General features: G+C 45.4%; 1 protein-coding gene across 9 annotated transcripts in view; it reads left to right on the forward strand.

Annotated features, from left to right (window-relative positions):
• Positions 1-3,980: 3,980 nt before the first annotated feature.
• Positions 3,981-16,258, forward strand: part of PARP6 (poly(ADP-ribose) polymerase family member 6) — a 28,211-nt gene continuing 15,933 nt past the window's right edge. For 2 of the 9 annotated variants that reach the window (XR_009518454.1, XR_009518455.1), the window contains exons 1-10: positions 3,981-5,538; positions 7,447-7,648; positions 8,300-8,377; positions 9,359-9,453; positions 9,907-9,967; positions 10,199-10,289; positions 10,723-10,789; positions 13,578-13,727; positions 14,821-15,031; positions 15,596-15,649. Coding sequence is in view for 6 of the 9 variants with exons in the window: in XM_060005668.1 (XP_059861651.1) it covers positions 7,646-7,648; positions 8,300-8,377; positions 9,359-9,453; positions 9,907-9,967; positions 10,199-10,289; positions 10,723-10,789; positions 13,578-13,727; positions 14,821-15,031; positions 15,596-15,649 (810 nt within the window). In the remaining 3 variants the exon portion in view is untranslated. The remainder of the gene's footprint in view (positions 5,539-7,446; positions 7,649-8,299; positions 8,378-9,358; positions 9,454-9,906; positions 9,968-10,198; positions 10,290-10,722; positions 10,790-13,577; positions 13,728-14,820; positions 15,032-15,595; positions 15,650-16,258) is intronic. The other 7 variants (XM_060005669.1, XM_060005670.1, XM_060005666.1 and 4 more) reach the window with 6 other exon arrangements.

Consider the following 16,258-nt stretch of genomic DNA (forward strand, 5'->3'; position numbering starts at 1 on the left):
TTTGGTAACATATACATGTATCTATTCTTCTTCAAATTCTAGAAAAGCCGTCTCTTGAAACGGCACTGGGTGGGTCACGGGATTGCCAAGCAGGACATGCAAGCTTGAAAAACAACTGGGAACAATGGGAGGCCAGTCCACCAGAGCAAAAGCCAAAATCAGATGTCAGACCAGCACCGTGAGAATATTGCCACTGTCATCACCATTGGACACTGGATGTCACCACCACCAGTACCCATACCACTACAGCCCCCAAGCACAGGATAGAGCTGATTGCACTGTGGCCACTGCCACCAGGATGAATTCTCCATGGTTCTATTTCTCTGAATCATTTACTCCAGAATCTACTTTTCTGGGGGCTACTTGGCCAAGCTTAGGTCACATACCTCTGTCTTAGATGCCAAAAAGCTGGGAAAGCAAAGACCCAACCTTTTCAATATCTGTCATGGAAGGTAGGCTCTGCTTCCCTCCAAGACCTGTAACACAGGAAGGTGAATCAGATTCTGGGAAGTCACTGGAAAGAGTGATGAAATGAGAAATGGGTGTTGACTGAACTGTTTTTTAAAAATTATTATTATTTAAATGATGAATGACAGAAAAGGAGTCTATTAAGGAAGTTGTGAAAGAGCCACGTGAGGTTTAGGAAGAAGCTGGAAGAACATAGCCCATAGGAGCCAACAGAGGAAAGGGATGCAGGGAGTGCTGATCAACGATGCCAACTGACATCAATGGTCAAATCAGTTGAGCCTGGAATTTTCCAGTGGGTTCGGCAGCTCGGAAGTCATCTGTTACTTTGGTGAAAGTATTTTCAGTAGAGATTTGGGGGAGAGGTAAGATGGCACTAGATTTAAGGAACACATGGGAGGTAAGGAAGTAGAGATGGAGAGTGTAAACCACTCCCTAGAAGCTTGGTTGAAGGCAAGAAAAAGTGTGTAATAGTAATGTGTGGGATTAAAATTGGATTCTTTTCTTTAGGTTGGGCTAGTTGATCAAGTTTATATGCGGAGATCAAAGAGTAGGAGAGAGGAAAAAGTTGACTATCCATGAAAGAGAGATGAAAATAAAGGATCAAATTTCCTGAAGAGACAAAGGGAGTGAAAAACAAATTGCAGTGAAACGATTAAGCTTGGATTTGAAGGGAGACCTCACTACCTCTGAGAAAGAAAGGGAGGGAGAGATTCAAATGTTTGGAGGGGGCTGAACATTAAAGCAGTTTCCTCCCCGTTGCCTTTATTTTCTCTGTGAAGCAGAAGGGGGGATGGTGGCGGAAGCTGATGTGTAGAAGGATTGCTGGGTACACTCAGGGCCTAGCTGAGGAGACTGTGAATTTGTTGTAGCTCTATATCGGGTCCAGGGTAAGTTTTCTTAATGATTTATTCTAGATAAGGGTAACTCATAGATTCTAAGGTCAGAGGGCCTCAGAAATGGTCGGGAAACTTTCAGGAACCAGACAGCAGTCTCATGATTTCTGGTCTCTGCCCGTCCAGGCTTCATTCTCTCTCTGCAAATAAACTTTCTCCATTCCTCATTCCTCATAGTATCTGGGAGGTGGATGCACCATAGCTCCTGAGTTTATGTATCTCTTCTGCTCAAGAAACCAGTCCAGTTAGAATCATAATCTCTCAGCCCTAATCCAAGATTCCCAGGAGAGAACATTTGCTTAGCTCAGCTCACATTAGGAATCCACTCACAGTTTGATAAACTGCAGCCAGAATGCCAGGGGTCACAAGACAAACGTGGCCCTGGAGCCTATAGATCTGGAGAGAGAGTGTGGAAAACTTAATTCCCAAAGAATAGGGCTCGTGGGCTGGACTAACATAAAACAGTGTCCACTCATAAGCTCAATTCTGCGGGACTGGGTTATTTCCGTTATCCTGGTTTAGGATAGGAGAATAGAGAAGGTAGATGGCTGGAATATCTGTGGTTATGATTTTAAGGGCAAGCATATTAGCAAAAATGTGGTTAAAGTAACTGAACATAGGATCTAGACCGGATGGAAAAAGTGAAGCCAGGAAAATACTGATCAACTATGAGGCAGTTGAGATTTATGGGATTCATAATGAGTAGAAGAGCTGGTGGTGTGAGTTGGGGGGAAGTGAGGAGGGGAAATCCTGAAAGGTTATGGAATACGGGACTTTGACATTTCACTCATGGGGACAGACCTCCCGTGCTTACCCAAAGTGCTTCTGTTCGAACACTTCCACACAGGCTTGGCTCTCCAAAGCTGCTATGAGGCCCTTGCTGGTGAGTTGTTTGAGGGAGCAGAGCCAACTCCTTCCCCAATGACTCTGAACTTCTACATTCTGCCACTAAGGCTCCAAGTCCTGTTATTTTATATACCTCACTTTTTTCAGTTATTATACACAATGGGTGTAACAAACTAATATTAAGACAGTGTTGAAGCCCAGGCTCAGAGGCCAGGTGAGAAGAGCAGGGATATCAAAAGGAGGGAGAGTGAGAAGGGAGATGCTGAGGTTATCCAAGTGTAAAAAAATCACTGTGAAATTATATATATATATATATATATATATATATATATATATATATATATATATATATATTTACTTATTTATTTGGTTGTGCCGGGTCATGTGAACTCTTAGTTGTGGCATGCATGTGGGATCTAGATCTAGTTCCCTGACCAGGGATCGAACCCAGGCCCCCTGCATTGTGAGCACGGGGTCTTATTCACTGTGCCACCAGGGAAGTCCCTCACTGCAAAAATTCTGACTGAGGCCAGCTCCGGAGGGATAGATATGTCACGTGTTTACATCACTCGGAGCCAAAGCCTTCCTTGTGTACGCTGTGTCTAGCTAAAAAGAGGGAATGAGGAAGGTAAGTAGATATAAGATAAACTTTTCCCCATTAGTGCTGATGGAAAAGAGGGGCACATGGGAGCTCCAAGACACCCAATTCTGATAAGGATGAAGGGAGGTCTGGCCACGTCTCAGGGGAATAACCATAATAACCACGGTTAACAGCTTCCATTTATGGACGACTTCCTAGTCCCAGGTATTCTGCTGGTTACTTTATATGTGTTAGGTTGAACCATATGAAATTTCTGTTTTGTAAAATACAAAGAGTCAAATACCTGCACATTCATACGGTTCGACACACCATCTCATTTCATCCTCACCACAACAGCCCCATTAAACAGATATCACTGTCCCCACTTTACAGATGAGAAAACTAAGACTCAGAAAGTGAAAGTCTTGGTTTAAGGCTGCACAATCAGTAAGTGCTGAAACCAAGCTTTGAACCCAGATTGTCCCAATAGAAGGCCAGAGTGCTTTCCAGCACACCACAGCTACCAGGGGAGCAAAAGAGTTAAACTTAAGAATTAAAAAAGGCTGGAACTTCCCTGTCGGTCCGATGGTTAAGACTCTGTGCTCCCAGTGCAGGGGGCTCAGGTTCAATCCCTGGTAGGGGAACTAAGATACCATATGCTGAGTGGTGCAGCCAAAAAAGAAAAAAAAATTAAAAACAAAAGAATTAAAAGACCCTAAGGTGTTACAAACTAGAGATTCTTGGAGTCAGCAGGGTCTCAGGGGGACTGTCTCAATCTTTATCCACCACCCGGGTTCTAAAGTAGAGAGGTAGCCGGAACTGCCTTCCCCTCTCCTTCCTCCCAACCACAAGGGGCGCCAAACGCCAACAGCTTTGCTCATAGGGCCCTCCGTGCACCTGCCGGGCCTGTCTTGTTTCTCCACGCACCCGCCCAGCCCCAGGGCGCAGGCGCCACCTTCCGCTCCGCACCCCGCTCCCAACCAGCGATCACTGCGCAGGCGCCCCAACCAGGCGTCGGGGGAGGTGGTGGGCCTAGGGGTAGGTCGCGTGGCGGTTGGTCCGAAGCGGGCCACGTGGTCACGGTGCCGCCGCGCGAGCGTGCGCAGAGTGGCTGAGCGCGGCCGTGACGGAACGACGAGGCGTGGAGTTGCGCGACCTCGTCCGCCCGGCCCGGCCCCCGCCCCTTGGCTTGCCGCTCCGCCCCCGCGGGGCGTCCCGGGCCGCTAGTTCCCTCGGCGGCGGCCGCGCGCGGCCCGGGGTCGCCGTGAGTACTCACGAGGCCAGCCTGTGAGGCGGCCGCCACAGGGACGGGGCGGGGCGGCCGGGCCGCGGGAAGGGTGCGGGGCCCGCCCCGCCTCGGCCGGGGTGGATAAAGTGAGGGGCTTGCGCCGGGTGGCTCTGAGGGGCCCTTCTGGCCTTGACAGGCTTCGCTGAAGGCTGGGCTGCTGGGCTGCTGGCGACACAGATCGGGCACAGAGCTTCTTCCTCGGGAGGCAGGTGTTGGGTGTCTTTGGGGTCTCCGGAGGAAACCGGAGAAGAGCTTTTAATTGCTCCTCTAAAGGAGGCCTCAGGGCCTGTCCTGAGAGCGCGGTGGCAGCCAGTGTTCAGAGGCTCACGCCGGCCTCTGCCTCCGCCGGGTACCCTGGATAGCGGGAATCGCAGGTCTGTGGCTTCTCCCCCGCACTCTTTGTTACGTGGCCTAGGCTTTCTGAGAGGAGCACTCGCTGTAGAGCGGAGTAACCTGCTTGCCCAGTACCACAAAGCTGGGAGTCAAACCCAGAGTATAAACGTTGAGATCGGAGGCTTTGACTAGATGTAAAGTTGTCACACCGGGGAAGCGCCCTTGGGCCTAGGCCAGGACCTTTGTCATCCGGACTTGAGGCTTATTTACATTTGGCCTGTCCCTGTGCAAATTCTCCGTTAGCTGCCATCATCCAAAGCACTGAACAACAGACACCCTTCTCTGGGCATTCTTCACACAGTCTGTATTTGGCCTGGCCTTTCTTGAAAGGTTCCCTGCTTTACCTCATTTGGATAAGTTAGATAGGTCTCTCTGGCTTAATTCATTAACAACACCCTTAAGTGGTTGTAACCAAATCACAGGAGGAGTGGCTGTAATTAGAACCTGTCAGATGTGCGTAAGTCCCAATTCCACTTTACTCCTGACCCTAAGCAAGTAGCTTGACCTCCCTACACCTGATTATTCTATACATAACATGAAAGCTTTGAAATAGACCATCTTTCAGGCTTATTCCTCTTTAAAATGTCTGTGATTCCATGAATTCCATAACTACCCACCATTCCCCTTTTCCCACTCTTCACTATTTAAACCCATTCTCCATCTCTCCAGAGAAATGAGCTTTGAGATTAGAAGGTGGGAGTCCCTTTCACTGAAACAGCCTGGTTTGAAAAAGGTGGTAGTTTCTGAATTGTCTTTTCCCTGGACAGGAAAAATTTCCTCTGAACTACCTTTTTCTCCTTGTGATAACAACAGAAACCAAGCAGCAACAGCCCTTGGAGAGAGACTAAGTTTTCTTGACTTCCACAGTGACAGAGAGCTTGTGAAAGTTGGTACTTCTGGCCTACGCTGTCATCATCCTACCACCCAACCCGAGACAGCCCAGGCTGGACATTAGTGCCTCCCTCTTTATTCCTCTGTGATCATCCAGATCAGCACCTGACTGTTTATTTTCAAATCTCACAAACACAGCCACCAGATCTTCATATTCTGGTTCTCGGCTGCTCTTGAAGGTGAATGGAGTCTTGCTTTTTAAAATCATTTCTGTATGATTTTTGTCTGCATAGATGTGTTTAAATTCTTGTATGTCTCTCCCCTTTGGCTTACGTCTCCAGCAGACAGTTCATTCATTCATTCACTCATTCAATAAATGCATGTTGAGGGGCTGACATTATAGACAAAAGAGTCAAAGCCTCTACCACCATAGAGCTTACATTCTGGCGGGAGATAAATGCAATAAACAAACATTTTGTACGTCAGAGCGTGGTAGGTGCTGTGGAAAAAAAGCAAGGAAGGGGGATGGAGAGTGCTAGTATGTTGTGTGTTGGGGTTTTGCTGTTTTATATAGGATAGTCAAGGTGACCTTCAGGCAGAGATCTGAAAGGGTAGAGGAGTAAGCCGTGTGGGTATCTGGTTGAAAAGCATTCCAAGAAGGGTGGCCAGCAGGGGCAAAGGCTCTGTGGTGGGAAGATGCTTGATAATGTTTGAAGAACAGCAAGAAGACATTTATGGAGTCTTAGTGGTAATCTTCCTGTTCACATTTAGAGTTAACTTTTTAGAGAGAGCCCTTACAAGAGTACAAGAGTAGACTCTGATTTTTTTTTCTTTTTATGAAAATTTCCAACTATATACAGAAGTAGAGAGTGTAAGAAACCGTTATGTACTCATCATTCAGCTTCGTCAGTAATCAACATTTTGCCATGTTTATTTCATCTCCCCCCCATCCCCCCACTTTTTGTGCTGGAGTTGTATTTTAAAGCAAATCTCAGATATCAGGCCATTTCACCTCTAAACTTCAGTTGCAGTTTCCTTTTGCATTTTTTTTCCTGCATATTGTTTTTGATGGGTCTGTCAGCACTGCCAGCTGGAGGACTGCTGTGCTGTTTGCCCTGGCATTGTGCTTTATAACTCCATTCTGCGTCAGTTACCAAGTTTAAGTTGTTATCTGAGGAACAGACCATAGGCCCTTGGAACTCGCAAGGATTTAGAACAGTGGTTCTCAGAATAACTTGGAGGGCTTGTTAAAACAGATTACTAGACCTCTGGAGTTTCTAATTAGTAGGTCTCAGTAGGGGGTCTGAGACTTTACATTTTTAACACATTCCCAGGTGATATTGATGCTGCACATCCACAGACCTTACTGGAGAACCACTGATCTAGAAACCTAAGATTAAATAGAACCATGTTAAAGACCAAGAACACCTCTGTGTAAGGTTGGAGTGGATGAAACTGAGATAAATGCAGAGCCAAGAAGGCCTAGGACAGTGGTTTTTAATCTTGTGAAAGGGGTAGGGGTTAGTGTTTTTCTGAGCATTTCTAAGGATCATTATTACATTATTTGGGGAGTAGGTTCCAGGAGGAATCCAGGGCATTATTTTGGCTGTGACAACTCAGACTGTGTCTACCGGAGAATGATCAGTGTTGTTGAGGACTTTTAAACGTAGCTATGGTTGTTATATAAAGGCTTTTATGGATACTGGTGTTAAAAGAGATAATGACTCAATTTGGAGAAGTAACTAGAGGTAAAGAATCCAGAAAAAGAGTCTGCTTCTGATGGTGGTTGGCACTATGAAGAATATTCTAAAATGAACTGACTAGACTGAGTAGCATAAGCATCTGGTCCCACCGTCATCATTTTTGGCTTCGGGGTTGATATAGCATTATGAACTAGAGCAAGAACTTGCTTCAATCACAACTCTCCAGCTGGAGAACAATAATGTCTTATGTTTGTATAGTGCTTTCACGGTTCATTATTTTTAAAGAACTGTGTGTACAAGTGTGTGTACATGCATGCAAGTATGTCTCTGTGTGCAAGTGTCTGTACATATGTATAATAAAAGTGTACCCATAAATGTGTGCTTGTGTATATGCCACCCAGTTATTAAGTGGTGATGAGATCAATTGTTGTCTACTTTCTACAGGACAGTGACTTGTTACCACCACAACAGTAGAGCCTGCCTTCCTCAGCAGATCTCCAGTCAGCCCCTGACATCTCCCCCTCCCTCCCTTGTCTCCCTTTGTGGCCTCCTAAATGCCCATCTCGTTGGCCTGGGTTCAACTGGTGGTATGGAGGGGTGCTGCCTAGCACTGACCTGGGAGTGTGTGTGACCCACTGACCCAATGGTGAGAACTGACTGCCCATCTCTCCAACTGATCATCCAGGGGTAGATGGAACAAAGTGCAGACCTCACGTTTTCCCGGTGTTTTCCCTCCTACCCTTTTGGTAAATAGAATGGCTATTTGAAGTTAAAGGAAGGAGAAGGGGCATGGAAACAGTATTACTTGGTGTGTGTATAGGGAGCTTTCTTGGGAAGGAAGGGGAGAGTTAAATTAGGGTTAGAAAAGGAGTTATGAGACAAAAGAGCTAGGTATGCTTGAGAGCCATCTTGGGTAATGATCCAGAAGAGGCCAGCTTGTACTAGAACTTAGATATGCCTAGGAATCAACCTTGACATTGAAATCTTCCTCATACCTCTCACACTGTCTATCAGAGCCTCAATCATCATACCCCATACCTAAGAAGGCTAAAATTCCCTACCGCTTTCCTCCATGACACCAAGTCAGTGCTAGACCATGGATATGACCAGATTCAGGAAGAGAGTGAGACGCTCCCAAAGGGTGAGGGGAAGGGAGCAAAGGGATTAGGGCCTCAGTTATTCTATCCCAAGGGACCTCCCATTCTTTGTGGAAACCTGTTTCCCATCCTAACCCCACTCTGTTCCGTGGGATAACAGGGACCCAACAAAGGGTTGTATCCTTATTTCTCATCATTAGGACATCAAAGGCCAGTTCTGGAATGATGATGATTCGGAGGGAGATAATGAATCAGAGGAATTTCTCTATGGAGTTCAGGTGAGATTACAGCCCCCAAAACCCGTGATGGATGGTCTAAATGTGTGCTTTTCTCTGGATACATCAAGAATGAAAGATTATTTTGGAGTAGAGATGAAGATACAACGTCAGTGTTATCTGAGGATTGCCTTGTCAATGCTGATTTCATATCTTTGCTCTTGCCTGGAACTCATATCTTTCCCAGTGTAAACTACACCCTCTGTACATGGAGGTTACCCATATCAGGGGTCCGTGGTCCGTGGCCTGTTAGGAACCGGGCTGCACAGCAGGAGGTGAGCGGCAGGCCAGCAAAGCTTCATCTGCCGCTCCCCATCACTCCCCATTGCCCGCCTTACTGCCCGAACCATCCCCATTCCCACCCCCACCCTCCACCCCTGCCACCCTGGTCTGTGGAAAAGTTGTCTTCCAGGAAACTGGTCCATGGTGCCAGAAAGGTTGGGGACCGCTGACCCATATGTTCTTAGTTGTAAAACATTATTTTCTGGCTATTCCCTCACTAGCCAGCAGGGGTCGTTTCATTCATTAGGGTCAAAATTTTAGAAGATTATTCTACCAATGATTGTTTAATGCTATCACTGCCTAGGGCATGATCCTGAGCAGGAATGTTGGACTCTAGACAGAACCAATCTGAGTTATATTCTGTACTCTTCAGTCTGTTCTGAGTTCTTACAGAAGGGATCCCTAAGTGTCCTGGTCAGGGTTGAGAGAAGAAGCTGAGGCTTAAGGATGTGAACTCCTTAAGCAAAGCCTGCAGTTGGTCTCCTAAAACTTCCTAGAGTGGTGATGGAGGGAGACTTGTCTGTCAATGAGACTTGTCTGGTGGCCCAACTATGGCCACCACCAAAAGCCCCTTCACATACGCAGCTTTTGCTTGTATGTATTGCTGTAGTTTGATATCCCTGTTCTGGATGTTTCATCATGTTCTGTTTTTCATCTCTTCCCCTCTGTCTTTCCCCTCCACCATTTTTCCTCCTGACTTAGGGGAGCTGTGCAGCTGACTTATATCGACACCCACAGCTTGATGCAGACATTGAAGCAGTGAAGGAGATCTACAGTGAAAACTCTGTATCCATCAGGTGGGACTCTACTTCAGGGATGGCAGGGGACTCAGCCACTTCTTTCTGAGTTGTTAAAAGGGTAGAGGTTTTTTCTTTATGGTATGATAGGGGCGCGGGTGGTTAGTGGACCTTGATAAGTTTTGAGCTTAATGATGGTGGGAGTTATTTGGAATACTTGAGGTTGGCTGACAGGAGTAAGTAGGAAAGTATAGCCACTTTTCTTAGAAGTTCCCTCGTATCCTAGACTCCTCTAGGCTGATAGTTTCACCTTTGAGGTAAGAAGGGCTTCTGGCCTGGCAAAGGCCCAGATCATAAAAGTGGCTTCAGGCTGTAGCTAGGAACCTAAATACAGAGCTGCCTTCCACCCTTCCCTCTCCCTTATCCCCAGGCTCAGTTCTCCCTCCACCTCAGTCTCTGTTCCCTTCTTTCTCCCTTAATGAGTCTCACTTGTGGTTGCCTGTATCTCTATAGAGAATATGGAACTATTGATGACGTGGACATTGACCTCCACATCAACATCAGCTTCCTCGATGTAAGTGGTGCTGGTACCTGCCAAAAACATGTCTAGTTGGGCTTGTGGATTTTGCCATGTAGGCCTGGAGTCTTGTTCCTGACTGCTGTATTTGAAGCACATATTATTCATGCCTGTTTTTCCTAGATCATCAGCAGACAGTGCTGTGTGCATGTGTGTATCATATAGCGAAAACTTCAAGTCCATTCCTCTCTGCTGCTAAACTAGAAACTATTGACCTTACTCTTTTAGGAGGAAGTTTCTACAGCCTGGAAGGTCCTCCGGACAGAACCTATTGTGTTGAGGCTGCGATTTTCACTCTCCCAGTACCTTGATGGACCGGGTAAAGGCAGTGACTTTGGGCATGTGGGTGCTCTGTGTGTGGTCTCATCCAAAGTCCTAAGTTAACTGAGGTAGAGAAAAACTAGGAGCAAGACCTGTTGGTGTAATCTGTAGGCCATTGGTAGGAGCTTTTCAGTCTCTTCTCATTGGTGTCTTCATACCCTATTGCCTGATAGTCATGCCTTAAAGGCCTTTCTGTTCCCAGATATTACTTATTCCTCCCCTTCCCCTCAACTTCCAGTATAAGTTGAGGCTATCTGAAATTGGTCAGACAGTTCCCAGAATCTACCCTCTGCCTCAGATATTTCCCTTGTCCATCATTATTGTTTAGAGTACCCTTAGAATCTGAGGAAGCTAATCCACTGAACTGGGGCTTTAGACTCCCAGGAGGATAGACATGGATACATAGTAGGAGCTTTCTCTTCTCTTTGCAGAACCATCAATTGAGGTTTTCCAGCCATCAAATAAGGAAGGATTTGGGCTGGGTCTTCAGTTGAAAAAGTAAGAACTTTGATCTTTCTGGTTATGAACATTGAGGGAAAGAGAAATGGACATGTGGATGGACAGGCAGACTCTTGAATGTTTCCTTCCAAAAGTGTATTTCTGAGATATGCCCAAGAAAGACTAAAATAAATTTGGGGAGCCAAATTTATGGTTAGGTAAGGGAGCTTGTGTTTCTGGGGTATCTGGCCTTGAGGCTTCCTGGAGGTGAGAGGTGAAACTCATCAGTACTTAGCATTTAAGGAAAAGTGCAACCCTGGAATTAGAGTCATGCTCATCACATTTCCTCAGAGTGGGGGCTCTAGGATTTCAGACAGTTTTAATTTATTGAATGTGTTGAGCACCTTGCTAAGTATTTGATATACAATACTGAGAAGTAAACTCAGTCAAGTTCCAAATAGAGTCCAGTGGATACATGTTCTAATACAAGTGAATATGTAAGATTTAGAAAGAACACAGAGGAAGATGTAGGTGTAACTCAGTCTGGTGGCAGGTGGATGAATGAAAGATGAAAGGGAGATGATTACTGGTTTTCAAGGATGGATAAGAGTTGCCCATGTAGACAATGGAGTAAATAACATTTGCAAGGGCATAGTTATGTGAAGCAGCATGTGTGTAGGAAGCTTCAAGTAGTTATGTATTGCTAGTAAAATGCAAGGGGAGAATGGTAGGAACTAAAGTTAAAGCCAGAGAAGCAGGAAGGAGTCCAAATCAGAGAGGATATTGGGCTTTTGGGAGCATTGAAAGGTTTTAGGCAGAGAAAGGACATGGTCAGATTTAGTTTTTAAAAAAACATTCTAGGGCTTTCCCGGTGGCGCAGTGGTTGAGAGTCCGCCTGCCGATGCAGGGGACACGGGTTCGTGCCCGGTCTGGGAAGATCCCACATGACGCGGAGCGGCTAGGCCCGTGAGCCATGGCCGCTGAGCCTGCGCGTCCGGAGCCTGTGCTCCGCAACGGGAGAGGCCACAACAGTGAGAGGCCCGCGTACCGCAAAAAAAAGAAAAAAAAAAAAACCATTCTGGTAGCACTGTGCAAAATAGGTAGGAGGGATGAGATAAGAGACCAGAACTGTTTTAATAGGAGGCATTTGTAGAAGTCCATACATGAGATGATGAAAGCCTGAACCAAAGTACAACTGTAGGTAAGATTAGAGATGAGAGATAGACTAGAGAAATTTGCAGGGTTTAAAATCAATAAGACTTGAAGAATGATTTGGGTATGTTGTATATGATAAGAGCCAAGGAATAGTGGAATATTACTCTTAGGTTTCCAGCCTAGATGTCTGGGTAAATTATAATACCACTCATTTATATAGGGATTTGGAAGAAGAGCACGTTTGTGGGATGAGGACAGATAGTTATTTCCATTTTAAACATGTTGTTTAAAGTTAACTTTAGGATATTCCAGTGGAGATGCTCAATACAGAGTTAGATATGTAGATTTGATACTTACAAGAGAGGTTCAGGTTGAAGTTATATAGCAGTGTATGGGTGAGACTTGCACCCAGTGTAGAATATGAGATTGCTAAAGGAGAGCATGATAGAATGAGAAGAAAATAAAATCAAAGGCAGAACACCCTTTAATCCAGACAAAATAGCAGGAGTAGGTAGAGGAAGAAGAAACACTGAAGGTAGGTCAGAGAAATTGGAGAACAATGGGAAGACAATAGAGTCAGAGAAGGCAAGGAGGAGCATTTCTACAAGGAGGGCCAGATGCCAGAGAGGATGAGTAAGAGGAGAACTTAGGAGTTTCTGTTGGATTTAGCATCAAGGTGAGAGCAATTGTAGTGGAGTGGTGAAGGTAGACACCAGAATACAGTAAGTATTCTGGATAAGTGAGTGATTGGCAACAAAATAGAAACAATAAGTGTGGATTAAGAAATTTGGATGAGGATATAAGGGGAAGAGGGAGAGATAGCTAGGCTGAGGTAAAGAAACTTGAAACTTTTTGTAGACTTCAGTAAAGGAACTGACAGGAGAGGGGGATGATTGACAGATCAAGGTCCCATGAGGGGCTGAGATCTAGAGGACAAACAGAGCAATTGATCCTTAATAGAAAGGTTACCTTGTCTCCAGAGAATGGAGGGATCAGGTAAGGGTAGAAATGGAAATGGATTCTGTAGTAGGGTTGCAAAATTATGGAAGATGATATCTCATGCCTTCAGTTTTTTCTATTGAGAAGAGAGATTATCAGTTGTAGGTGAAGTTAGGAGCTTAAAGAAGGTGATAAGGATTTAGAATAATAAGGTAGAGTGATACTAGAGAGAACTGATCAAGGACAAGTGAAAGGACTGACAAGACTAGCTGAGGGCCCAGCCCAAGTTGGAAACCATAAATTTGGGGATGTAATGTTTTGCCTAACAATGTCATACCCTTCGTGTCCCTTGTCCTTTTCTTCACTATTCATAAGGCAGAGGGTGATACTCACCACTTCTGTTCCACTTTCAGTATAGCTCTTCTTGGCAGTAAATTGCCAGGTTCACAGCCTTTGAAGACTCACCTTTGAGATCTCCCTCTAAAGGCAAAGCATCTAAGAATTTTTCTGGTCCATTAGACTAGGTAAGGGAGTGGGAATTTACCCATGAAGGTAAAGAGGTACTTTAGGACAGTACATTTCCATGTGCTAAGATTATTATCAGTGGGGTCTTGAGACACACCTTCCCCTACAACAACTAGCTTTGCAGTGCCTGGGTCTGAATTTTAGATTAGTTGCCTTTCATAGTCCTATTTCTTGACCTGGGCTTCCCCTGCCTGAACTTCTTTAAGCCTGTTGCTCTTTAATTCTTTAGGATCCTGGGTATGTTTACATCCCAACAATGGAAACATCTCAGCAACGATTTCTTAAAGACCCAGCAGGAGAAGAGGCACAGCTGGTTCAAGGCAAGTGGTACCATCAAGAAGTTCCGAGCTGGCCTCAGCATCTTCTCACCCATCCCCAAGTAAGTTTCTCCATGAGCTGATTATCTCTAATCACTGTAATCTCAACTAAGCCTCCACCCCACTTTCTTGATTATGTAAATTATTCTATCCTCTTCCTAGGTCCTCTAAATTCTGTACCTTTAACTACTAATACCACCCACATGGTCCTGTCCCCTATGTGTCTTTACCCTTCTACTCCTGACCCAGTAGTCATATCTCGTCCTTTATGTAAAACACAGTACCTAGCGCATGGTACATGTTTGGAGAAATGTATGCTAATCTCTCCATCTTTACTTTCTTCAACACTTATCCTTATTCCCTATCCTAAGGAGGCAGAGTCAGAGCTAATAGGCCCCAAGTCCTTGCTCTTATGGAAGGGCACATTGATTTATTACCTAGGTTCTGGAAATAAATATTGCTCAATTCTTTGATCCTAGGCCTACATTTATCCCCCCTGGTGCCTTCTGATCTTCCCAAAGGCAAATACAAACCCAGATTTGTAGTTTTCCAGGTGCCATTATTGACAGACAGACAGACATTAGGCTCTTTGGGGTCCAACTATTTCTTGCCTAGTAGTTTAATCACACACACACACACACACACACAGACACACACACACACACACACACAGACACACACACACACACACACACACACTAAGTGAAACAGGCATCCTCTCCAGGGTATCATTCCTTACCTGGCCTAGGTGCTGCAGAGAATGACCTAGGCTTTGCCTTTGCCTGCCCTTCATGTTCCAATCTGAAGAACACATAGATAATGACATAAAAATCAAACCAGTTGTGTAGTGATCTACTTGCTTTGACAGTTTGATCCAATGGAACTTTCCTCAGATATGAGTTGCTCTTTGTCTTAGGTCATTTCATCTATTCTTTCTCCAGACCTCTTCTTTTTTTTCTTTTTCTTTTCTTTTTCTTTCCGGTCATGCCACGTGACATGAGAGATCTTAGTTCCCTGACCAGGGATCAAACCCGCACCCCCTGCATTGGAAGTGCGGGGTCTTAACCATTGGACCCCCAGGGAAGTCCCTCCAGGCCTCTTCTAGTGCTCATACTGAATCCTCAGTCTCATCACTTCTCTTTGCTCTGTGTTCAGGTCTCCAAGTTTCCCTATCATACAGGACTCCATGCTGAAAGGCAAACTGGGTGTACCAGAGCTTCGAGTTGGACGCCTCATGAACCGTTCCATCTCCTGCACCATGAAGAACCCCAAAGTAGAGGTGTTTGGCTACCCTCCCAGCCCCCAGGCAGGTCTCCAGTGCCCCCAGCACGTGGGCCTCCCTCCCCCAGCATGGACCTCTCCTTTGGTACATGGCTGAGGAGGGTTTGACTTGGGTGTCAGAGGGTGGGAGGGGAAGTGTGGGAATACAGCTTCTCAAAATGGAGTGGGGGTCTGGTTGTCCAGGCATCATAAACCAAACCTGGGCATGAATCATGAGTGAGTAGAATGGAACACATTTTTTAATAGTTGTGAACTTATATCTGAACAGTCTGGCAGGCTTCTCTGATAGTATGTCATGAAGCAGAGAGTCTGGGGTTGGGCATCCCACGGAGATGTCATGTATGATTTTGTTAGGTTGTGGTTAGGACTTGGTAGTCAGCTACTTTACAGACCTATTCCACCTACCTTGAAGGGGTTTAAGGACAGGTGAGTCTTTTTTGTTTTGTTTTGTTTTTTTTGAGGTGAGTCTTTTTTAAGAACCTTGGCAAAAATGTCTGAAAGTCTTCTCTGCAGCTTGGGGATTACTTAGACTGATCAGCGTTAGGGCTTAGCTACTTTAAGAGAATTTTAGGTAGTGGGCGTGAGTGAGGTCTTTCTAGTCACCAGCTTCATAGGAGGTTCACGGAGTCTGTCTTTTTCCTCTCATCAGGTCAGTGGTCACTGCAAAAACATCCCCACTCTGGAATATGGATTCCTTGTCCAGGTAATCAAGTCCAAAGGTTCATTCCAAAGCCTTTCCCCTGTTTTCTGACCCATCTGATCCCCTAACATCTCCCAGCTCTTCAGTCAGTTAGCAAACATTTCCTGAACTGTTCTGCTTCCAGAACTATACTGAGTGTTGTGTGGATAGGAGAAAAGAAGGCATAGTTTCCACCATCAAGAAGCTTATAGCATTATTGGGAAGACAACGCTTATAGACCACTTACAATCAAGTGCCAAATGAGACATTGCAAATGTTAAGTGCGCTGGTGCCAAGATGAGAGAAGGATTGACACTGATTTTCTTATGATCCTGGACATCCTTGCTCAAGTGGGCTTCACTTTTCCTCACAAACTTTCACTGCTTAGCCACTTCTGGTCATTTGCTTCTTTTTAAACCCTCTTTATTTTCCAGACATGGTTTCACTTTTTTTTTTTTTAATTTATTTATTTTTAATTTTGGCTGCCTTGGGTCTTTGTTGCTGTGCACAGGCTTTTCTCTAGTTGCAGCAAGCAGGGGCTACTCTTCGTTGCGGTGCGCCGGCTTCAGTAGTTGTGGCACTCGGGCTCAGTAGTTATGGCTCATGGGCTCTAGAGCACAGGCTCAGTAGTTG

This window comes from Delphinus delphis, chromosome 2 (assembly GCF_949987515.2).
Source record: "Delphinus delphis chromosome 2, mDelDel1.2, whole genome shotgun sequence".
Taxonomy (NCBI): domain Eukaryota; kingdom Metazoa; phylum Chordata; class Mammalia; order Artiodactyla; family Delphinidae; genus Delphinus; species Delphinus delphis.